General features: G+C 39.3%; 1 protein-coding gene across 3 annotated transcripts in view; it reads left to right on the top strand.

The window, feature by feature from the left end:
- Positions 1-520: 520 nt before the first annotated feature.
- GUCY1B1 (guanylate cyclase 1 soluble subunit beta 1) overlaps positions 521-25063 on the top strand; it is a 46709-nt gene continuing 22166 nt past the window's right edge. For 2 of the 3 annotated variants that reach the window (XM_072862681.1, XM_072862682.1), the window contains exons 1-5: positions 521-610; positions 958-1031; positions 17849-17949; positions 18970-19088; positions 24569-24766. In XM_072862681.1, coding sequence (XP_072718782.1) covers positions 608-610; positions 958-1031; positions 17849-17949; positions 18970-19088; positions 24569-24766 — 495 coding nt within the window. In that variant the 5' untranslated portion in view covers positions 521-607. Of the gene's footprint in view, positions 611-957; positions 1032-3192; positions 3260-17848; positions 17950-18969; positions 19089-24568; positions 24767-25063 lie in introns of those variants that run through there. The other variant, XM_072862683.1, reaches the window with a different exon arrangement.

Here is a 25063-nt window from a genome sequence, read left to right as displayed (position 1 = left end):
AACTCCAGCTGCAGAAAAGCATTTGGGAAAACCTTTTTGATGCATAGCAAACTGTAAGACAGAGATCCGAAGGGGTCCCCGCTGAGGCGATCATCGGGGAAAAGAACACCGAGCGGGATGTATGTATTTCCTAGGCCTGTCTCTCCTCCCCTCTCCCACGCACGCCGGCCTGGGGCGACAGCAAACACCGTTATCCCGCCGACTGCCGCCGCCTCAGCACCTGAGGCGGAGCAGGGTGAGCCGCAGACCTGCAGTGCGCATAGGGAACCCACCTAGCTACCAGGGCGGCCGGGCCGGCCGGGCCCGCGCCCTCCAGCTCCCCGCTGGGCGAAGGCAGCGGCGCCCCGGGCCGCTCCGCGGACGGCGCTTGCCCGCGGCCCCCGCGCCCGCCGCTCCCACTTCCACGCGCCCAGCCCCCGCCGCGCCGCCGCATCCCCCAGCCACCCGCAGTCCCGCCTCCGCCTCTGATTGGAGGAGGGCACGGCGGCCGCGCCCGCCATTGGCTGTCGGCGGATGCCACTCGGGGCGGTGGCGGCCGGGGGAGGTGGTGAGGCGATCGGACCGGTGTTCTGCTCCGCGGCGGCGGTGGCGGGGTGGCGGCGGCACCATGGTGAGCTCCGCCGGGCCACCTTCCCTACCCGGGAGAGCGGGGCTGACGGAGGACGTCTGGTCTGGTCTGGTCTGGTCCGGTCCGGTCGGGTCTGACCGCGCCCGGGCCCGGGCCCGGGCCCATGGTGGGAGGGAAGAGGCTGAATCCGCTTGGGAAGAGGGAACCGTGAGGGGAGCGGGCCCCAGCCCTTTGTTTTGGGGGGAGATGGGGGGGCGTTTCGGAGAGGTTGCTTCCCGCCGGGGTGACCGGCACCGGGGTGGGAGGGGTGGGGTGGGATGCTGCGGGGCGGCGGAAGGGACTCCCCCGGCCGGTGCCTGACCGTGCCGCCGCCTCGCCCTGCCCCGCAGTACGGCTTCGTCAATCACGCCCTGGAGCTGCTCGTCATCCGCAACTACGGCCCCGCCGTCTGGGAGGACATCAAGTAAGTGTGCGTGTGCCTGCGCGTCTGTCCGTGCGTGTGCCTGCGCGTCTGTCCGTGCGTGTGCGTGTCCCTCCGCCCCGTCGCGGGGCGGGCTGGGCCGGGGCCGCCCGCCCGCGGGGTACCAGGGAGGGCGGCCGCGGCCCGGCGGCGCCCTGTTTGCCGCCCCACGCGGCTCTCCGGTACCGGCAGGTCTGTATGAACGTACGTTGTCCGGCAGCGGCTGGCAGCGGTCCCCAGGAGGAGGCTCTCGGCTGTGACAAGACCAACAGGGTTCTTGCCGCCTTTCGTCCCGCTCAGGGCCTTTCTTAACGCCGCAAAGACCCACCTTGTTCCATCTTTACTGATCTCCAGGAGCCGCAGTGGAGATGACATTGATCCCTGCGGTTCCCTTGGTTTTACAGAGTATATGGCAGAAGTAATGTGCGGGCAAAACGTCCCAGAAACCACGAAAGCCCATCCTTGAGTCAGACCGAAAGACGAACCATGCAACAGTTACATCTCTTTGCGTTCCTGAAGGAACTGAAATACATTTTTTAGCTAGTAAACTCTACCTAAAATGAGTGTCAGATTTTCGTAATGTACCCAGCTTGAAATTAAAAAAAGCCACTGCTATAGAGAAATACCTGTAAGAATGTACGTATAAGAATGATTTTTTGCTTTCTTCTCTTGCACCTGATTTCTTGTGTTCAACCCTTGCTTGTCTAGCAGTATAGCATTTTTCCAAGGAGATGACTGTCTTCACTTTAAACTTTTCATGAATTGTGAGACTGCACAGAAAGTTTGAAATGGGTAGTGCAAAAAAAATTATATTTACCATAAATATGGTAGTATTGATACTTGGGCAAAACTACAAGAACTATTTTTAAAAAGACATAAATGCTTACAGAGTTGTAAACATACTTTGTAAGGCTTCAGGTAACTATGTAGTTAGAAGAAAGGGTTTAATATGTTCTCATGATACTGTATGTTTTAAGGGAGAAGTTGATTATCCAACTTGGGGAAAGTGGTCTTTCAGCTGGACACCTTCTTCTATACTCCTCTCTCCCATTTATTTTTGGCCAATTTTAATATGTCAGTGTAGCGGTCTTGTCATTGTTCTAACGCAGTTTTTGGAGTTAAAGGACTGCTCTTGACTGAGATTTTTGTGACTGTGACACTTTTTTTCACTAATCCATTCATTAAGAATGTGGTAATCTTACACAGTACCATGAAATCAGAGAAGCATAGAAATGTCGGTTGGAAGGGACCTCTGGAGGTCAGCTAGTCCAGTCTCTTTTCCAACCAGGACTGTTACCGGCACTAGATCAGGGCTCAGCTCTGACTTTTGTCTAGCTGAGTCTTTAAAATCACTGGAGATGGAGAGTCCACAGTTCTGGTTCATCAGACTTTCACTGTTCCAGTGATCCCTGACAGTCTATAAATTACTCTTTGCAAATGCAGTTCTATGGATTGCGTAGATGAGCCTTCAGTGAATGCCGCACAGTTTTGTGCTGTAAATTGTGAGCTATATAAGTTTATTTTTCTTACATACCTTACCTAAACACACTGATCTATTTTGAATTCTTATGGTTTGATACTGGTTTTATATGACACATGTTAGTTAAGAGACTTAGTGAAAAAAAGGAGTGATACATGCATCATTTTCCATGAAAATTATAAAAATATATGTATAAAATACAATAAAGAATGTTTGCTCTTTGCTGGCATGCCATCCCTTGCCAAGATGCTTTTGAGTACTATGGTCCACTTTTGTCCAGATTACCCACTAAACAGAATTTGTATTTAAGATTGATCCATCTGAGAAGACACGGAGTTTCATCTTCTAGTACAAGATCATGCTGCATACTGTCAGAACCAGATCATAATTCTGATGCATCCTGTCTCTAAGATTGTACACACACCTAATAGAATACTGAAGATAACTAAAGCCTATGAGGAGTATTACTCATTTAACGCTTTGGAGAAATTTAATAGAAAGATACAAAATGTTTTGCGAAAGGTCAGCTGTGAAAATTCAGGAAGCTGCTACATCCTGTTTCTGTCTTTCAGCTGAGAAACGTGTCTGTCTTGTAGCAGCCCAACAGCTAGGCTCTGCTATTAACTCACAGAGAAGATGGTTTTCTGGAAGGAAACTGTACCACAGCACCACCCAAACAGAAGAATGGAACATGGTCTGCAAGAAAGAGCCAACAGTTATGCAACAGCTGCCATAGCTCCTTATGCAAAAGGTGTTTGCCACAGGGTATTTATTCAGCAGGATTTATCTTAAAAAATAGTGTATCCTAGAGTTTAGAAACCAGCAAACAAACCCTGTATATCTCACTGGAATGGATTATAGCGGTTGTGCTGGTTTAGGGGATGGTACAGGGTCAACTGATAGCCACTAAATGCTTGTTGTTTTAGGTATGTCATGTTCCTGTGGTGCACTTATAGAGATGTTGTGGAAGAGGTTAGATGTTTTACCTTATGTCAGCAAATACAGACTTCTTGCAAAGGCTTTGTTAGAAATGTTAATTATTTAGGAAACAAAGGGAAGATATAGGCCAGCGTTGTGGCATGCTGGGTTGAATCACTGATGATGGAATTGAAGGAGTAATTGGTGAAGTCAGCAGTCTCTGGCTGTTTAAAAAAAATGAGAGAACTTTGCACTGTTAGTGTGGTTGAATTTGCAACAACTTAGGCATTTCTGTGAAGCAGAAAGACCTCTGGGTAGTTCAGTAAAAATTTGACATCTAAGCGCTTTTTTTAAAATTTTGTTTTGAGCTGATCACATATTGCTATTTTATTCCCCCTGAAGTCACTGCAGAAGCTCTGAATCAGCATTGCAGAGCAGTGGGTTGTGATTACTGGGTGATTCTCAAATGCCAGTGGGTGAATTTGTACTTAATATTGATAGAAGTGAAAAGAAAACATAGAACTGAATAACTGAAGTAATGAAAACAGGTCATTCTTAAAAAAAATGTACATTCAGAAAAGTTAAATACTGAATTGTAAAGGTATGCTCCATTGGAAGCATGAAAACTCTTGTCTCCTGTAGCTTCTTCAGTCAAAAGTGACATTGAATGAAGTTCTTAAATACAGAATTTAGGAGACCAAATAGTTGAATTTGATGCTCTTATGAGAGTGATGTTTTCGTTGCTATCACTTACTGTTAACTGAGTCAGAATGATGATTTCAAGTCTCTGTTTCTGCTATTTCATTAATTTTTCAACATGCCTGTGAAACCACAATCTATCTGAAAAAAAGATACGTACTGATGTTGTTTTTAAATGTCCCAGAGTGGAATTCTTGGGAAAGTTAGACTCCATGTTTTTTTCATCCACTTTTAAAACAGAGCATAACTAAACAGCGGACTTTTTTTTACACATCAGGCAACCTTTACAATGAGGCACTAAGCTCCTGGAAAAATTACAGTATATACTCTGAAATTTTACTGAATATCAATTTTGTCAGCACAATGGAAATATGGCTTGGTTTTGCCAAAGAACTAGAATTAAAATGCTTAAAACCCAAAACAATTCAAAGCCATCTATTTCTGAACCAACATTGTTGATCCCAAATAGGTTGAATTCAAAATAAGATAAAGAAAGCTGGCATATGATCAATGAAAAGTAATCTTGATTTATGGAGACTTTATTCATTTTCTCAACCACAAAGTCTCAAAAAATTGTTTCTCCTTAGTTCTTCTCTGGCTACCACTCATAGAATTGAGAATTTGGGGTTGTGGACAGGTTTTTTTGTGATGAAGCCCTAGAAGCATTAGAGGGATTTAGTGAAGCTGGGTGAGAGAGGGGGAGTGAGAGCCACTTGGGAGAGTCCTTCTGCAGTTGCTGAATTCTGCAGTAGCAGATTTTTCTCAGTGGAAAGTGAAGATGATTCAGCATAGTAATTTGTTTTGCTTACTGGCAGTTGTAAGCTGCATGTACATTCTCATTGTAGTTCACTCCTTCAGTCCTTGGAAGGAGAGACTTAGGACCTGGAATACATGGAGACATGCTTCTTTGATCAGCACTCCACTAGTTCTGTAAACAGTTATTTTATTAGTAAATAGACTGTTACTTAGAGCTGTTAACCTCTAAGTTATTTTTGCTGAGAAGACACTTTTGATTTGTCCCTTCCCTGCTTAAGAGAAAATCTCTCTCAGATCCCTTATTTTGTCATTGTTACATCCAGAGGGCTATTTCAGATTGTGTGGCCACAATTGCAGTGTCTTGAAAAGGTGGTTCTCAAGATTCCTTTGGCATTAGATATCTTCAATTCTTCTGCAACCAACATAAACGCTGGCTAACATAAACTAAAAATTGTCAGACCTGACCATTCTCACATACATGCAGTTGTGTGCTCATGTCTGATCAAGGCCAAATTTGTACAGCCGACTGATATGGTAGTGTGTGAATGTGATAGTAAGTAGCGTGTTTGGAATTACTGTCTATGTACCTGTCCAAAACAAAACAGACAGATTACTCACATTAAAAAGATATAAAATCAAAGGCTTATGAAGTTCTGTCTTCTCTGGTATGTTTTTGTGGTGGACATATTTAAATAGGTGTGTGGTTACACATTTTTAAAAGGGGCTTCTATCATGATAAAATGTGAGCTCTTCTGCAACAGGTGTCATGTCTGGCTGAGCTGAACAGCCAATATTTGTGAAATTCTGAGCACTCCATTCAGCAGCTCTAAAGGTTTAATTGTATAACAAACAAGCATTAACAGGGATGTCTTCTTGAAATAGCTCCAGGACAATATGTGGGAGCTAGGGCCATGTTGTCAGAGGGGAATATGTACATAGTCATTTATCCAGTGTTTCCCAACAGTATCCCTCTGTGTTTGATTAAATGAATGCAGGATTTTCCCACGGGCTCCTAAATCTGAATTTAGGCCAGGTTAGATGCTCAAACTGTGACACTTTCAAGTATATTGCCAAGAAAAGGAATGAGAACTCAAATATCATATTAAGAAATGCATTAAAATGCATCATCACAAAACTGTAGAATAAATTAGTATTTTTCCCAAGTAGAAGTACATGAAAGATCTGGTTTTGGGAAGTGAAATGGCACAACCAGTCAACTACAATCTTCATCTTCCTTCTGTTTCTATGGTAGAAGTCCGCACAAAACCATGTGTAGCCTCATGAGCATGGAAAAACTAGAACAGAAGTTGAAAACTCTGTGTTTGCAAAAAGTAACTACCTAGACGTCAAACCACTTTTTAATTGATTTTAGAAAATAACATCTGTGTTGAAACTTGCACAGTAGCAGAATAGGCATTTTGTGCCCCAAGAGCCATGCATCCTTTGCTGGCTGTACCTTAGCATGGGATGCAGAAAGGAAGTAATAGTCTTATTTTCCTGGTGCTCTATGCTCAGTGTAGAATTAAGGCATCACCCTGCCTTTGCCCTTTTTTATCCTCCTTTTGTGGGTTATGCTGGCATGTGCTGTCCACACATGCTCTTAAATGCCAAGACTCAAGGTCTGGGGAGCCTGCTGGGTAGCACAAACTGTACGTGGACCCAATGGTTTGGAAGTGCACACAAAGGAAGAGCAAAAGTCAATCGCTTGTCCTATGAGGAAGGAAATTTTTGTTGTCCTCCCCCAGACTTCACACATTATCACCTACCAAGGCTCCAGGCTAGTTGACTCATCAGAATTTGTTTTCTGTAACTATGGTTAAAACAGTGAAACACTGAGGCTTTAAGAAGTTGTCCTGGTGCAATGTAAGTGGAAAGCTTTTCTCCTCAGTTTCAAATTGCGTTCAACTGAAGTGGTAGAAAACTGTACAATTTTGGGGAGTGAAAGAAACTGCAGGGCTATCATTTGCCTTTAGAAAACTAAACAGACACAGAAACTTCTGCATCATATTGGTAAAGGTTAACATGGGTCAGACTTTAGTGACTCAGTATGGCTTTTGCAGTTAAATGTAGGTGATTTAAGAATACGTGTTTATTGGGTAAATTTTCAAAGGCATTCCTAGTAGTTAGGTACATCAATGTTGTTGCAGGTTGGCTAGTTAAGTCAGGAGAGGTAGATGCTTTTATTCATTTATGCATTTAAAGATGTCCTCCACTGACTTTAATTAGAATTTAGATACTTACGAACTCATTGACAGGATGTGATATTCTGATTAATTTTATTTGCAGTTATATTCCAAAATAGTAAATAATATAAAATCAAATAATATAATAGAAAATCTACTCAGCTCTGCCTTTAAGAATATATATTACAATTTTTTTTACAGGGGACAGAATTGGAGTTTTTTTAAACTTGCATTGTTTCCTGGGAAGTTCTGGCATAGCAAAAACTATCCATTTTTATGCTTCTTAAACAGAGGATAATAGAAAACCTTCTGTAGCTGCAGAATAAAGGCACTAGCTTGACTTATTGTGTCTGTATACTGAGTTCAGAATGTCACCTTGCCAAAGATGTTTTTTTCTGCTTACTGATATGGCAAAACAATTTACATTTGTTGAAAAATCCTGTAAAAATCAAGGTTTTGGCCTATTACCATTGCTTAGCATGATGTTTAGAGGTAATAATAATTCATACTATACTAGTTTGCTTTTTTAGAAACCTAGAAAAATACACACAAAAGCTGTAATGAAAGACTTGTTACAAGTTGCAACAGTAAGCTCTTAAGAGGTGTTGGAATTCAGATAACTTGTAGGTCTGATGCTGGTGGAATGTAAAGTCCATGAAAGCTGTGTTTTGTGCATAAAAAGTGCTGAGTACCTTGAAAAAACAGGTCCACCTGTCTCAAACTGGGCACCCAAAATTAATGAAACTTTTTTGATCCGTGGTAGACTTGCCCATTTAAAATTGAAATGGTATAATTGGCCTCACGAGCTTGTTAGAGAGCTAATTAATGCTTGTGCATGCAAATAGTATAGGGATCAATTCCACAGGAAGGCTTGTTAGAAACGAATAATTCTGTCTTCAGAGCAGGATTTGAAAACTGTGCTGTAAATCAAGCCTGAGTTTATACGTTGATGAATGGGATAAAATAAAATACGGAATAATTGTGCATTAGCTGAGTAGGATCTAGCCTCAGTACTGAAAGAACTGGCAGCCTGGAGGAAGAGGAACAGGTTCTGTGGGCTCATGGGTGTGACTGGTACATTGCGTCATCCAGGCTCAGGGAGAAGCATGGAAATGTGGCTTGGAGCAAACTTCACTAATGTTGCTATGAGTGGTACCTAAGTCCATCTTTCCTGCTTTCACAAAACAACAGAAAAAAGCTCATCTAATGCTTATGGCTCTTTATGAGGCACTCGTTTTATTTCTTCATAATCATTCTGGAAAATGTAATGTTTTCTAAGTTTTCAGCTGACTGTAGTTTCTATGTGTGTAGGGCAACCCTTTAAAAAGCATGTAAAACAGTACTGTAGTCTATACCAATCTGTCTACAGTGTTAACAGTGTCACTTCTGCTAGGAGAGAAGATGGATAATCATCAGCTTAGAATGTAAAGTTTTTTGAGAAACTATATTTGTATATGTAGATACATATGCATATAAATATTTATGTGTATGTATGTGTGTGTATGCGTATTATGTTTACATAACCACAATAAAATGGGCAATAAATATGCAAACTAAACAGGAGATAAGAATCAAAGATCTGTACAAAATGTGAGGTGTGGCATTTCAGTTAGTTATCTGAAGTTAGTTATGTGTAGTTGAAGCGAATGAAAAGCCTTCCAGTTATTTGTAGTATTTCTCAACAAGGGCTGATTTGCAAGACAACCTTGGTGACAAACTCCTTTTAAACATCTAAGTGTGGGTTTGGATGTGCCTAGGACTTCAATTTTTTTTTTATCCTATTAATGCCTTTGGGATTTCTCTCATCAAATTACTGGCTTTCCTATTCCTTTCTTACGTACTTCTTCCCAGGAACTGTAGAAAAAGTCCAGGTGGCTAACAAGTGGGTTATGGATTTTACCACATAGACATGTATAGCTGTATATTGCAGTGGTGGTAATCAGTCCCGTGTGAATCATCTCTCCTGCTTTGTTGAACTGCTGTGAGCTTGCTTGGTATTTTCCTTTCCCAGCCCACAACTATTTTATTATAAAGAGTGCTTGCTTTACAGTTTACCTAAAGTTACTGATTCTTGCATGCTCAAAAACATGGTAGACATCCTGTGTTAATTATCTTAATTGTCTTCTCACCATGAACACAGATGAAAAAATAGACTATTCACTAGAGTTTTAGATTGGAAGTCCATACTTATTTTGGGTCATGTAGGACTCAGTTATAATTAATTGCAGTGGTCTGTGAAAAAACATGAACATTGATTTTTTGCTGCCTCTTTAGCACCATGTGGGTTTACCCAGTGCTGAAGATGGAATGTTCTGTTCAATCAATCTCATAACAATTTTGAAAAAATACAGAGCACTTATAAACAGATGTTAGAGAATTTGGAAAGCCATTAGTGGTGAAAGGACAATAGATTAATTTTTTTAATCCATACACCTCTTAACATTAATGAGTGTTTATCCAGAAAGTGGCATTAAGTAGGAACAGTTATTGTTATTTATGTTTCTAAATCCTTATTTCATAGTATTCCAAAGTTCTCAGCAGTATTTTTAAAGTTTTCTTAAAACTGATGCTGAATAGATGGTTCTTCATAGGTCTGGAGGTTAATATTCACAAGATTTGTAGGGTCAGGATGCTACACTTCCTGCTCCTTCAGTTCCACACAGCGGAAGGACCTGCTTGGAGGTCAGGAGTTTAAGCTGTGTGGATGCCAAATTCTTTAATTCGTCTGGGAAAGACTTGGCTAAAAGGAAATAGTGGCATATTGTGAAACATGGTGTGAGTGTTCCTGCAGTATCTCTCAGGTACTTTTCAGTTTTCCCAGAACTGGGAAGTGCTTTTAGACCTGTCAGGATACCAGGTGGTATAAACATATCACTCTCTCTTATAAATGAAATGCTTAAAAGAGTATTTTGTAAATACCATTCCTTTTAGTCCACTTATGTAAAAGGAAGCAAAATAATACTAGCTTTATGTTTTTAATAATATTTTTAGTATTTGGAGTAATAGCAAAGAACTTGTACATTAGTTAACTGTATCTTCTAGGATTATCTTGGTTTGAAAACCTACATTAAACACTCTCATATCCAGCCTGTAAAACTGGGAAATAGCTCAGAGCTCTGAAGTCTATAAATACACCTATTTACTTTATCCAGAACGTCATTTTCCTGGACAGATTCCCATTTTTATTTAATCTTGTAACTTAATATAATTTATGTTTTTCCCAGCTGTGTGTTTTAAAATATCTCTGGACCATCCACAACATGTACAAGTCTATTTTCTTTTTTTTCCTTTTGGGAGGAGTGAGAAGAGTGGTTCAATATTTTTAATAATTTTTAGCAAAGTATCTTTGTGAAATACATGGAAAAAAGATGGGAAGCATTTTGAAAATACAAACCATCTGTAAAGTAATATACTGAGCAGTGAGTTTGCCATTTTAATGTATGCAAAGACGATGATTCTGGTTTCACTGATACCATCTTTAGTTCTGACACATGTAATTCTGTTTAATAGTGTTACTCTTGGAACGGAATTAAACTTGACATGCTCCTATCAGTGAGATCAGAACTCTGCTGGGTTTCTAAGTGCAGTAGTGTTATTTTGTCATGAAGATTGTTTTGACTGCTCTCTTCAATTTAACAAGCACTTTTTCCATCCTTGGTACACCAAGAATAGTTAAGCACAATGGTGGCAAAAGTCCCAACAGAAACAATACCTATCATGGAAGAAGTCGTAGAGGTGGTCTTGGAACTAGCTGTTGTGGTGTGTTCAAGGTGACACACCCAGGGCACGCACTTTGGACTGGACTCTTGGTAGGAAGAGATCCAGTTGTGCTTTTGGGACACTAGATGATCTGTTAAAGTGACACCAACAGCTTCTAAATAATAATGTTGTTGTATCTCAGAGAAGCCTGTGCATCTTCAGGGTACAAACTAATTGTTCCATGCAGTCTTGTACCATCTTTTTTTCCTGTTTGCATCCATTACATTTTCTCAATATTTAATGCATGCAAAGTTCTTTAATGGGAAGGGTTCTTTTTCTATAAGACTTTTTTTTTAATTCCAGCTTTATGACTGACTACAGAGACAAGACAGCAAGTGCTCCTTCATGTGAATAAAAAAGTTCTGACAGCAGCAACCTTCTTCTTGATTATCATTTATTCAAATTATCTTTAGATGCTACAATCTGACTGCAAAACTACATTAAAATCCACTTTGTGCAGAGTGGGCTGTATAAGTAAGACCAACCTAATGTGGCATCTTGTCCAACTATGTTGTCTGTAAAATCTCTAAAGGTGGCAAAAGAAATCCTTTCTTAAGATAGAGACAATATTTCCTCTATGTGAAATAGAAGTGTGTGCAATCTATGGTTTAAAAATCTGCAGTGCAAGATCTGTTCTGATTTTAAGAATGGTTTTTGTCGGAATGTTTGTCCACACTTAACATTTCATCCATCTCTGTGAATTATTAACATTACCTTTGAACATTAGTAGTGTGTTTTCAAATACTAAACTAGTTTCGCAATGGGAGAGGTTTTCAAAGGCCCATTGTACACACGTAGTATCACCTGTAACGCTATTCTGTGCTGCTAGACCAACAGCAGTTTGGAGGGTGTTAGCATGACTGATGGAGGAAAGGCCGCTTTAAGACTTGATCCTGCTTTGATCTACTCAATAGGAATTTTTCCATTGATTTCAAGGTCAAACCTGTACGTGAAAAATGACCTCTATATAGCTGTGTTATTTTCCATGGTGCAATGGTTAAGGTACTTTTTTCCCAAGTAAACTTCCTCACATTAACCTGGATAATATAAACATTCTGGAGGAAAACAAAGGCGTTTTAGAAAAGTCTGGGCTGGAATCTTTGTTTCCCACAATTCTAATAGCTCTGTGTAATCATTCAGAATTAGCCTAGAGTAAATAAAAAGGGCTGCCAGACCATAGCAGTTAGGACAGGCATAACATAGGATGTAAGTTTTGAACCGTGAAGTATCACATCCCATGTGCTGACAACAGGACTCAGTTTGGGCAAGAGCATTAAAATCCTGGATTTTTTTTAAGTTTTGAATGTAAACTTACTGGGGAGCAAAGCACACCCTTCTTTTGTCTCTAGAAATGTAAATGAGACATTAATTGTAAATTCTGTTCTGACTTAGAAGTTATTTTGAAACAATGATCATATAAAAGTTAAAAGTTTGCTACTGTAGTGCTGCTACTTCACTAAAGAATTAACCAGGGCTTGGGAATTTGCCAGAGCCTGGGTTTTTTGGCTCATTTCCAGTCAAGCCCTTAAGAAAGCCACCAACATGTTATTGCTGTTAATGCCTTTGTGATCAAACACTGCGGTCTGCAGAAAACAGAGCTATGCTAATTTACTCCCATAATTTTATCTGGTAAAAGACTGGGAATAAAGATTGCAGCAAAACATTTCAAGGGAAATGCCACAGTTTTTCATAAAGCTATGGATTATGAAGTTTTCTATGAAATATGGTCAGCCAAATGTAAATTCTTTACATCCAAGTATGCCGTGTTACATTGCAGTTGTAATCCCAGCTCATGAACTACCTGTTAGCCAGGAGAGGGAAGCTGTTCAGATGAGAACAGCTGCAGCCTTCTGGTCTTTTAAAGTTCACATACTCAGGTTTGTAGCCATACCTTGTTGTTCCACGCAGGCAGGTTTGTTTTCATATGTGATACTCGTAGATTATGGAGTTAAAAACAGCTGTGTTGCACTGGAGGAATTACTGTTGATGGACAGCCAACCACAGCAGCTCCGCAAAGCTGGCAAAGCAGCCTCACTTTTAGTATTAGTTATAACAGTTTTCACAATGCTGTCTTATATTTCTTCATATCACCCTTGTTGTAGAACCAGTTCTGTACTGTAAATGGAGGCAGATTCGATAGATCAGGTAGGGGTCAGGTAAATAGGTGAGAAAACTGCAGCCATGAGGAATCAATTTAGGGATTGCCCATTTACCTGGATGAACATTTCAGTGACTTTGTCCTGTTTCCTAAGCTGCTGGTGGTCACAGCCTGGTCAGCCTCTCTGGTGCTGATAGCTGTGATGCTATGCTCTCTGATACAAGTTTATTAGATGACCTGCAATTTTGTGGACTTGCTGAAGGACAAGTGCCTCTGTAAAAACAGGAGTGTTTTCAGATTGCATTGACCATTTTGGATAAGCTTACAGCAGCATTTCCCCATCGCATGTAGTCTCAAGGGTAATCAAATATTTCAGAGAGACTGACTTTTGGAAGTTCTCACTGCTGTCAGATTACTGAGGGAGGCAGAAAGGCTTCAGAAGCTGCAGACACAGCTCACTGGAGGCAGGGGAAAGGCTTCAGCTGACTTCATTGACCCTCCTGTCCTGTCCTCAGCCACTCTATCTGGCTGCACAGTAACTTCCATGACCAGGTGATGAAGCAGATGGAAATCCATCAGCAGAAAAATAACCCAGAAAAACAAATATCTAACTGATTATATTCCATCTCAGCATCTAGCTAAATGATTGGGTTGTACCAGCACAACAGGGCATAGAGGTATGGAGAAGGAATTGTCCTGGAAAGGAAAAAAAAATCTGGAATATAATAATTTTCAAGCACAGGCTTTAAAAAGGCAGTTTATCTTTTGACACAGGTTTAGATCAGAGATTGTCATGGGATTTGCCATATTTGTAGGACAAGCAAAGAGATTTTTGCCCGCATGGTTTTGAGTGAGGACTGTAATCCCCTGCAGGATTAAATACTTAATTTGTCAATTTTTCTAGAAAAAATTTCCCAAAAAGAGATTGGCTTTTGTTGGATTACATTTTTTTCAATATGTTTTTCTCTACCTTTTTAAAATAAAAATAACTAAAAGGCAGGACTTTTATTTGGAGTGTTAGCCTGCAGTACAAGCACTTGGTCCTTTTCCTGTACTGCTGGAACACTTGCTAAGACTGCTAATCCTGAGGGAGAGTGAAGCCTTAGAGCAGTGAGTTTCACCCCATAAAATTGTATCCAAGGAATGCAGATGCGATTGCTAATTGAACTATTTTTTTGTTTAACTTTATCAATAAAGTTATTTTAATGGGAAATACATGATTAAGGCTACAGAGAAGATGGCTGCTGAGTGATCCAAAGCATCTAGAGAAAACTAGAGGAAAACAAAATAGGCACTGATATAACCAGTGGTGATTTTAAAAAGTGGTGGCTCAGAGAAACTGCAGGCATTGAAGAAAAACTTTGACAAAGTAAACTAAAGACAATTAAAATAAGAAAAAAGGAAGCATGGCTTGGCGCAGAGAAGGAAACAGGAAAAGTTCCAGTCAATGTAATTGGAAAGAAATGTAAAAAGTTTTGAAAGAGATACCAGCATCATAAAACTGGGTCAGTTTTTAATAGAGAGAATTCTCACACACAAAAACTGTGTCTACTAGATTGTGCAAGTATGCAGTATCTTTGAGGATGTTCATTGCTTTTTCAGATGTGTGTGTTATACTTTGTGGTTTGGCTGAGATCAGAGAGACTAAAAGAAATCCCAGTACATTTCAGGGATGTGGGAAAGTTTGTTCACCCTCTGCAAACTTCCTTCCAAATTGTATCTAACTTCCAGTTATATATCATGTTATGAGAATCAAAGAATCAAGATGGTTTTCTTTTCTCATATTAATTTCAGTTCAGTTCGTAGGAAATATAAACTCTACCTTCTTGTCCCTGACTGACCTCATATGCTTCAAGACAACATTTCCCACTAATAACTCCAGCTCTCCTCCTGCTTAGGAAAAGAAGGAATATGTGGCATGAGAGCTGTTTTCAGGAATCAGTGAGACTTGATATCCTGCAGGCTGATCTGAAGTTTTCAGAGAATGGCTGGGGAAGAGGACCAGAAGTACTATTTTGGAGTATGAAAATAAGAGTGTTTTAGGGGACTCTGTGTACACATACCATTTCTGCTTGCTTCTTTATAAATATACTGTTTCTTCAAGTAATTAATAAGTTATTGTAATTGATTATTTTAAGGGAAAAAAAAAAGTTTATTGATGTTTTTCGTGCCATTGAATACAGAATTATGTTCCTTTTATGTAGAATTATATAAGAAGTTTAGTCTCACCTCCCCTATAGCCTTGTCGTATTACTTTGGGAAAATTGCTTAGCTTTTTCATAACTATGAATTATGCCTATTCATAGCGTAAGTATAAAAATGTATATGTCAAGTAGCAGTTACAAGACTTCATTAATTAATTTAAAAAGTAGATATATTTTTAAAATAGAAAACCAATGTAGTATAATTTTTGATCAGCAGTAAGAATGTGATGAGCAAGATTACAGGAAGATGAAGAGGAGAAAGAAAATAATGGGTTCCAGACTTCCATTGATAAGTGAACAGTTTATCAAAGACTGATTATTATTAATTGGAGGGTTAAATGACACGTAATTTGATTTAGGTCAATAGAGTACTACCATATGAGATTGGAATCAGGCCTTGTCAGCAGTACCATTTGCCATCTAGCAGTTTTAAGATGAACAAGAGTACTTAATTCTCAGACCTGTCTCCCATTTGAGTAACACAGAAAATGTTTCTGTTTGTATGGCTGGATAATTCCACAACAACTGTAAATGCTTGAATTGTTGTGCAGGCATTATTATTTTGTATTATTTCATTTTAAAAATAAATTATGCTAGCTCTAGAAAATTAGAATCTAAGTTTCAGTCAAAGACTTTTGATTGATGGTTGATCGTGTTATGATGATGGAGACAAAGATTTTGATTTTTGTAGGATTTTACATAGTAGATTTAGAATCTACTTTTATAGGTTTATAATTCCTTTGATGACCATTAGAAATTTAGAGCAGTTAGAAATATTGGCTCTTAAACTCTATGTTTCAGCCTTACCTCAAGGAGCATTTCTGTCCTAGTCTGGTAAAAGCCCTTCATTACCATGGTACTAGTAAATAATTTTTTACTCATGGTTCTCTTTCATTTTGTACTTTAGAAAAATAATTATTCCAGTCCTGAGTTGATGAATGTCTTGATTTGCATGACATGTGCTTAGTTTTTTATAAAAAACTACCTCATCGTCTGCCTTTTTGATATTTTTTTCAAATTCTAAGGCTTTTTCTGAAGAACAACTCCCTGTACTCATTTTTTTTTTTGGTGTGACATACGAAGGTGTGATTCAGTCATTCTCTTCTAGGCTTTCCTACCTATTTGCCTTTCTTTTGTCTTTCTGAAGTGTTCTGCAGCATGGATCTGCGTTTAGATGAAAGGGGATCATTTCTTCTTAATGAGGTAGCTGTGACCCTCCACCTGCAAAGATACTGTCGATGCCATGATCATATTAGTTTTGCTGAACTAAAATACATTCTAAGCACATGAATTAGAGCATGAGTACCTACAAACATCTCTTTTGTCACTATTTCTGCAAAGCACATTGTCTCTGTAGAGGGTCATTGTAGGTGAGATCACAGAAGGGGAACAGCTATTATAAAAAATATACTGAGAAAGGAGGCTGTGCCCTTTTGCCAGATGAGGACTTTAACATGCAGAGCGTGGCTTCATCGGAGACCACACTGTGCCCCCTGCATGTTCCCCTCTCTCTGCTGAAGGAGAATGTGCCAGGGAATGAGGAGTGAATATAGAATGTGACTTGCACTTGCAACAGGGCAGAGCTGCGGCCACGTCCGTTGACATGCTCTATACACAGCAGGACCAGCCACATGGGGCACCTGGCCCTTCAGGGTCCTGGGGTCTGCCTGCCCATGAAGGTGCTCCTTGTCCTCCTCCAGAGAGCTGGGACTCAGCCACCACTGCAGCACCAGTGGCCTGGCTCCTGTGTTAAGCACATGGGGTAAACAGGGAGGAAGACACTTGTGGGCCCCCCCAGCAGCTCACTTATGTCAAATGCAAGGCTTGGAAGGCACAACAGTTCATTGCCTAGGGATATCAACTTGTTTTCCTCAGGACAAAAAAATACCCTACAGAGTCACGCTGCCTTTTGGACAAGCTGCTGACTCAATGTTCAAGCTGAAGAGAATGATAAATGATCCTGAAAAACAAAGGCGTCATTTTGTTTTGGTTTTTTACTTAGCAGCAGTAGTAAGTGTGCACGTGACATATGCATGAGCCTTGTCTTAAACCTGGGGTTGAGAATTCTTTGTTTTAGTGAAGAAATGTATATTTTTATTGTGCTTTAGCTAGGTTATGACACTTTACTCATGAAGAACTGACATGCAATGCGAGAACAAGGCCTTACAAAATCCTAGCATCCTTTTTTTATTTCTGTCTACTGGGCATGTGCAGAATTCTGAAAAAAAGGTATTTGATTAGTACCTACATCTGGATTTTAGATTCCCCTTTGAAGATATGTGCAAATAGTTGTTAAACTTCCCATGCCTTTTGTAAATAAAGTGTAATCAAAATTGGAAGGAATGAAAACACTTGCTTAAAAAGTGTTTAAAGAGCCCATCTTGGGCTGGATTATTGGATATTCTCCTATTTTAAAATGCAAATTCTGTCTTTATTAGTTCAGCAACTTCTTTGTGAGGCTCTGTACTGAAAAATTATGTTTATATTCTCACAGCTAATTACTATTTTCAGAACACATGTGGTCTGAAATATTTGTATTGTACCCTAATGACTCTGAGATATGGAGCAGATTTATTTCTAATTTTCTATCTTAAGTAATTTCATAAAGATAGAACCTACAAACTTATTTTATTTAAAAGACTAATACCAAACAATATATAATTGATTTATCAATACGGTGCTTCTCCCTCAACCAAAAAGATTTTGTTCTATTTTCTTTTTAGGAAGGAGGCACAGCTGGATGAAGAAGGACAGTTTCTTGTCAGAATAATTTACGATGATTCCAAAACCTATGATTTGGTTGCAGCTGCAAGCAAAGTCCTTAGTAAGTAATACGGGTATCTTCTTTGCCCGTTCATCACATGAAAGATACGCCGCCCCCCCAAAACTCCATGTAGCAGAGAGAAATAGGATTTAGCTCAGAGGAAGTGAAAACAGGGTATTGGTTAAAGAGAGAATTTTTTTTAAATCTCAGAAGAAAGGATTTTATTTATTTATCTAAGATATTTTTATTGTTTTTATTACTTGGAGCGATTTTTATTACTTCCAAAGTATTCCAAGTGATAGGTACACCTTAAACTGCAGTAATATACCTCATCCACAGAGCATGGTCCATATTACAAGCAGTCATGAAGTAACAATATACTGTTGTAACTACCTTGCCAATACACCCAGGTTTCAACCGCTCCTGCAAGAGCAGCCCGTGAATGAATGCTTGATCTCTCTGCTGAGCAAGCATTCTGAGTTACAGAAATGTTTGTGGCGTGAGCATGTCTCATTTCATATCTTCCATTGATTTGGGTCGCATTCATTTTCAATCATTGCAGCTCTGATCTGGAATTTAAAGGGTAGAATTATGTCCATCAGCATTATTTTATCTGCAGACCCAAGCGCGGTATGAATTTGTTCTGAATCAGTAATTAGCCAAGAACCCATAAGACTATGATGACTGTAGTAGTTATGTTGAATTGGAGCAGCTGATGTGGTTTCATGCTATTGTAAACCAGAAGTAACTCCCCTGAGGCAAGCACTACTAACAACTGAGTTCCTTTATTTTCAAGTAGTGATTTCTTATCTGTATCAAAATCTAAAATGCTGTACATGCATGAAATGCACAATGTGGCAAAGTCATAATGGTAATTGGTAAATCCTAATGAAATTACTGTATTGAATACTCATTATTTGCCATGTGGACCCTGAATCTTGTTTTTCTCATATTCTTGACCTATGGATCTGGGTGGAGTTTAGGTACTGTCTTTCTTATTTATGAATACGAGACTAAAGTAGTAAGCAAAGTGTGTGAAATATAGTGTTTGAACTGAATCATGTTTCCTGTCTTAACTAGATCTAAATGCCGGGGAAATTCTTCAAATGTTTGGGAAGATGTTTTTTGTGTTTTGTCAAGAATCTGGCTATGATACAATTCTACGTGTCTTGGGCTCAAATGTCAGAGAGTTTTTGCAGGTAAGAATTTTGTGCCAAATTATTTCAGATGTTGCAGGTATTGGCCTCACGTAGATCACTTATTCCACTACCTGGCTTGGGCCAATAAGGAGTAGTTGGGATTATGCACAGGTTGCTTATATTAAGCCCCTGACAATAAATTACAGGGCCACAAGGAGCAGATGTATTAATCACTATTTATTACTATATACACATAATACAAATGTATCAAACACTATGAATAATAAAATATCAAGTGACCTGAGCAAGAATTATTAAATAATAAGATTTACATACCAAGCCAGAGGTCTCCTTGCTTGGATGCAACCAAGTGCCAATGGGCTGGAGACCCTGCTAGCTTTACACTTGATCTCACTTTTATACACCTTGACCTTCATCTTTTATGTGGGTAGCATAATACCACAACCTGTTTATGTACCGAGTAATGTTCCGACAGAGCAAGCATATGTGCATCTGCCTTTCTTTGCAGTTTAGCAACCTATTGCTGTTTATCAATCTGCCTCTATCGTGGGAGGCTCTGTGGTTTGACGACCTATTTCTATTTGTTATTTGTTTGTGGGAGGCTTTGATGGCGATCAGAATGCCCCTTATTCCACCAAAGGTTACTCTGTGCCCTGCAACACAGATGCCAGGCAGAAGTATGGTCTAGTCAACAGATTAGGCTGAGATTTGGAGATATAGGTTGTACTGTATAATCTTCCAGTTATTTGTGGAGAAGTGTCTGAAAACTTTGTTCCTTGGTATTTGTGTTCTATAGAGCTTTCCACTGCTCAGCAGTTTTAGCATTGTTGTTCTCTTTCCCTCTCAGTTAATATATTATTCAAATAATAATTTTCCCATAGCATCTTTGACTGTTCAATTTCATAAAAAAGAAATGAGAAGGCAGGTAAGCTGGGGTTGCAGAGGCATTCATAAATCTGAAATTTAATTTGAAATTCCAAAGAAAAGTTTTTAACAGGAGTCTTCATACATAACAAAAGTATGGAGTACAAGAGACATGAAAAAACCCACCAATTCAAATTGTCTGTGTGTGTTAAGTAAAAAGACTTACCTTGTTTATACTACCAGAAAATGTGGTCTTCAGATTTGTAGGATATTTCTTCTCCTAAGTTCCCTTTGACTAATTATAGATACTGGTTATTTCTAATTGTACATTATATACAGAGCTAGGGCTCGTACACAGCTTATCTCTAAGACATTATCCTTCATCCATGAACTGAGGGTGGGATAGAGCAGCAGTGTTTAAGTTGATTTTTGTGCTTTCCTAACTGCAGAACAGCGTGATACTGCACTGTAAAACAAAACAAAATGAAAACAATTTTTCAATAGCATGGAAGAAATGTAGTGACTTCTCTAAAGTGTGATTTCTAGAAAAAATGGGCTTCCCTTTTTTGTCACCTGAAAATTGTTGACTTCAAAAAAACACTTTGGATTTAAGATTTGTGATATATATCATTCTTGAGAGAACTGTGTGCTGTAATGAATTTAAAAACATTGAACTGATTAAGATTTCATGGGAGATTGCCCAAAAGCTGAGTGTGAAATCTCTGTTGATTTTCACTGGAAATTTAGCAGCCTTGTGTCATCCGTTCCCTTAAAATCTCTCCAGCAATAATAAGTGAAAAGAGCAGAGTGTGTCATTTGCTGGATTACTAGGATATTTACTTCTGTGTCTCACTATCTGCCCCAAAACCTGGGTTATTCCAGGGCATCTTAGATGTAGTCAACCCAGATTTCTTGTACAAATCCCATGGACTCTAATTGCTGGGCAGACAGACAGGGTATGTGTATGTTCCAACATGTGCATACCATGTGTGATCTGTATACCGTTGTCTGTTTATGGGATGTGACATCCCTTATATTTCATAGTTTCATTCACAGGCGGCCCTCAAAGCAAGCCTCCAGTTAAATGTAATTTTTAAAGATGACTCATGTACTGAAGTTGCAGTTAGGGTTGAGCAAGAATAGGGGAGGAGGAAAAAAAGGTGTAGCTGGCCTATTGCTCCATCACTTTGAGTACACATGGATGGGCCAGTCCTTCCCTATTCCTTTCTCTCATTCCCTTTTTGATATAGTATACTTCTCTTTCCATTCCTTACCATGTGTGATGATGAAAAGACTGGACATGTTTGTAGTGCACACCAAACCTCTATAACAGCGTGAACAGCTTACATTTATATTCTCTAATTACAGTATTTTAAGCTGCTTTGTTTGAATTTCAGTGTTAACAGATGACATTGGCTATTATATACTTCTGTAAATTTTAACAGGACTAATGTATTAGTAGCTGGGCCAGAAGTGTACTTTTTAGCTTTTTATTATGATGGAAAATCAACATTATCCGTGATTTATTATTTTTGCATCTTCCAGCAGTCAGATTAGGTCAGGAAACTAATGTATATACCTGTTACAAAAATAGATGCAGATTGGTTTTAATGTGCTGAACTTTTGTCGAATTCTTAAAATACATAATAGAGTTCCAAAAGGTGCTTCTTGAAATCTGTACTGAGTCCAGGATATATGAAATAATTGAGGGCTGCAGCATTTTAAAGCATGTGAAAATAAATCTCATATTTATGTTCTGTTTCCCTTGACATCTCAGAGAAAATTTAGTTTATTCATAGATGAAACACAGGTACTTCAAGCTTCATGAAAGAGGAAAAAGATAGCACAACTAAATCTAATATTTATACTGTCTATGAAAAACAGGCCTGGAAAAATGCAAATCATATTGAAAGACACTATGCCAAAGAAAAGCAGTGTGAAAAGAGGTACCTCCTAAGAAACCCAAAGTGTGCTTTTATGTTATGTTCAGTAGCTTTCTACTGAATGAAAATCAAACATTGGAGTAGTGGTTAGTTCTCTCATTTAGGGAATCATTTACATGGCTATTTAGTTGTTCATAATTGCAGTGCAATAAATTTCAGGGTACTAATTCCTCTTTTAGAAAAGTTTCCAGATGCTCTCTACCACAAATTGCTGAGCAGCTTATCTTTGTATTTCAGGTGCCAGTCACAACTCTTTGGCTTTTAGACAGGCCAGGATGTGCCTGATTTAGTATCACAGCTTGGACATCCCTTTGTGTTTCACCATGGAGTTGATCACTGCTCTGCAAAGCTCTAGAATTCATGTCTCTGGTCCCAGCACAAGCTCTGGCATACATCTGAGCAGTCTAGGAGCCAACAGTTCAGGGAAAGAGCTTAACCTATTATTATCTGTACCTGACTGCACCTCTGGCCCACAGCAGGTGAACAAACTAGAAAAAAAAGACACATTTGTTCTTCTAGAAGCTGCAATATCAATTTAGAATGGATCAGTCACAACAAAAAATAGGAGTGGGAGTGACAATGACAATGTCCAAATGACAGGATCTGTGAGTGATTTCAGCTCCGTGGTCTGGAAGCACATCTCTGCTGCTTCTTGGCTGTGTGTTGTAGCAAAGTTCTGAATACAATAAGCTCTTTGCTCACCCCATAATTTGTATGCATAGGGAGAAAAGACACATTGGGGACTGGAAAGCAGCTGCAATACATCCTGGGGCAAATCCCCCACTCTGGATGATTAGATAGTCAAGACTGAAGGACATATCACATGGGCTGGACAAAGTCGATAATGGGGTAGTAGGGTGGCAAAGTGGTTTTGTAGAATGGGGATACTGCCATTTGTTAGCAACACTTGTGCCGGACTTAAACGTTAATAATTAGACTACCATCTTATAAAAATTCTGACATCGGCCATTTCCCATAACAAACTCCTTTTGAAATTCTTCAGATGTTGATGACTATGTAACTGGAAGATTATAATCTTTTCCTATCTATCTCCTTAAGATGTTTTTTTCCAAAAGGTTGATATATCCCAGCTGTTTCTGAGGCGTGTGTACTGAAAGAGCAGTTCTGCACCCTGTTAAGGAGATTGTGGGGCACTCCCTTGGAACCAGTCAGCTCTCTCGCTCTTTTCTCATCCACACTCTTTCAAAGCAGTCTCTTCCAATTTCATTGTCTTGAACCCTGCGAAGTTCTTACAGAATTTGCCTTCACAGATTATACTTTTTGCAACTGAATGCCCACTAACAGCTGGAATGAATTAACTCTGAGATTGTTGCCTCTTCAAATTTTAATTGGAGGTGTTGATATAGCAACAAAAACATGAATTTGAAACAAGCTAAAAAACTGAAGGAGGAAGTTCCAGGCTGAGTGCATTCTATGGAATTAAGTTCTAAGAGTCTCATTTCCTCTGGAGGCCTCCCAGGAGAAGAGGCAGCTGTTTGAGCACTTCACAGCTCACATGAAATCAAGTTCAGTATGCTTCCACAAATTTGATGATCGACAGATGCTCATGAAAGGTGGAGAATGGCCCAGACAGCACACTGAAAATATTTTCACTTCACTTCTCCTCTTGCTGTCAGAAAACAATATGCAAAGCCTGGTGCAGCAGTTTCCTGGAGGGGTGGGAGAACAACATTTAAAATATGCAGTAATGTTCTGGACTTCAGATGTAAAGGAGTTGTATGAATTTTACAACAAAGGTAAATAATTATGTGGGTTGCAACACTATCCAGCAAGATTGCTCTAGGTTGCTCTTTCTGTGTTAAATATACAGTAAATAGCAAACTGGAGCCTTGATAATTGCTTCATAATCAAAGTCGGAGCTACCGTTGTGTTCTAAGTGTGATTTTTATCTCATTGTTCTCTTCAGTGTCCTTATTAGATATGCCTATCGATATATCATTTAGCTTTCCTCTCCAGATAGCAATTTGTCTGGTCAAAATTTAAAGTTAAATACATAAGATGTCCAGAACATCAGCTGGAAAAATAGAAGACCTCTTCCCTTTCTTGAATAACCTGTTCTGAAACATTATTACAGCAACTGTGGTATGTTCTATGTATTCTGTGGATTTTTTCAGTTATTCTCAAATAAAGTATGTATTTGAGGTTGGTCTTTTAATCATTTAAATCTTTACTTTAAAATTTGAGTCTTTGTCAGGCCCTGTAAACTTGGGTTGACTATTATGGTGTCAGAACTAGCCTGTTTCATTCAGAATAAGGAAAAAAGATTCATGTTTATTGAGACATGTGTATTTGTATCTGAGACCTAAATTCAGATCTGAAGAGGAGATTATAGGGACTAGAATTTGGAAGGGATGAAAATGGATGAGGTACAGGCTTGGGAAACACACACAAGGTCTTTAATCATCAGAGTGTTTCAAAATACAGCATAGTCAAGCATGAATTCTTACTATCTGGAGTAATTTTTAATACTGCTAATTCAATGTCCAAATATTGCTACAGTAGATGGAAAGAACATTGCGAGCTACCTGAAGAGCCTGCTATGATGACAGTTCTACAAATAATAAGGCAAACACACAGGGAGTGTGAGCAGTAGGAGAAAGGAAATGTTCAGATTAGACAGAATATGTACTTACTTTCTTCAGAGCTAATAAGTGAATGCCTCATAATCATGTTTTTAATTTCTTCTTCCAGAACCTGGATGCTTTGCATGACCACCTTGCTACTATTTACCCGGGTATGCGAGCCCCTTCCTTTAGATGCACTGATGCGGAGAAGGGGAAGGGGCTCATTCTGCATTACTATTCGGAAAGAGAAGGTCTCCAGGATATTGTCATTGGAATCATCAAAACAGTAGCTCAACAGATCCATGGTACAGAAATAGATATGAAGGTAATGTCTGAAGGGATGTACACATTGGAATTTTATGTCATTAGGACAAAATCAAGAAAATCAAAAGTGAAGTGATGGCAAACAATCGTTTTCCTTGTTGCTGTCCTCTGTGAAGCAGTGGCATCAGTACTGGCTCAGGAAGAGCCATTATCATTTGTGTTGCTTTTAGGACAGGTCAGCCATGTGCTGAGGTGGCCAGCACTAATTTGCAAACAGACTGTATTGGGGACAGTTGAGAACAATATCCCCTTATTCAAAGCAGGAGATGACATGTACAGAAATTATGTACTTGTTTTT

This window comes from Ciconia boyciana, chromosome 5 (assembly GCF_034638445.1).
Source record: "Ciconia boyciana chromosome 5, ASM3463844v1, whole genome shotgun sequence".
Taxonomy (NCBI): domain Eukaryota; kingdom Metazoa; phylum Chordata; class Aves; order Ciconiiformes; family Ciconiidae; genus Ciconia; species Ciconia boyciana.
The sequence above is the reverse complement of the archived record's forward strand: the minus strand, read 5'-3'. Positions and strand labels throughout refer to the sequence as shown.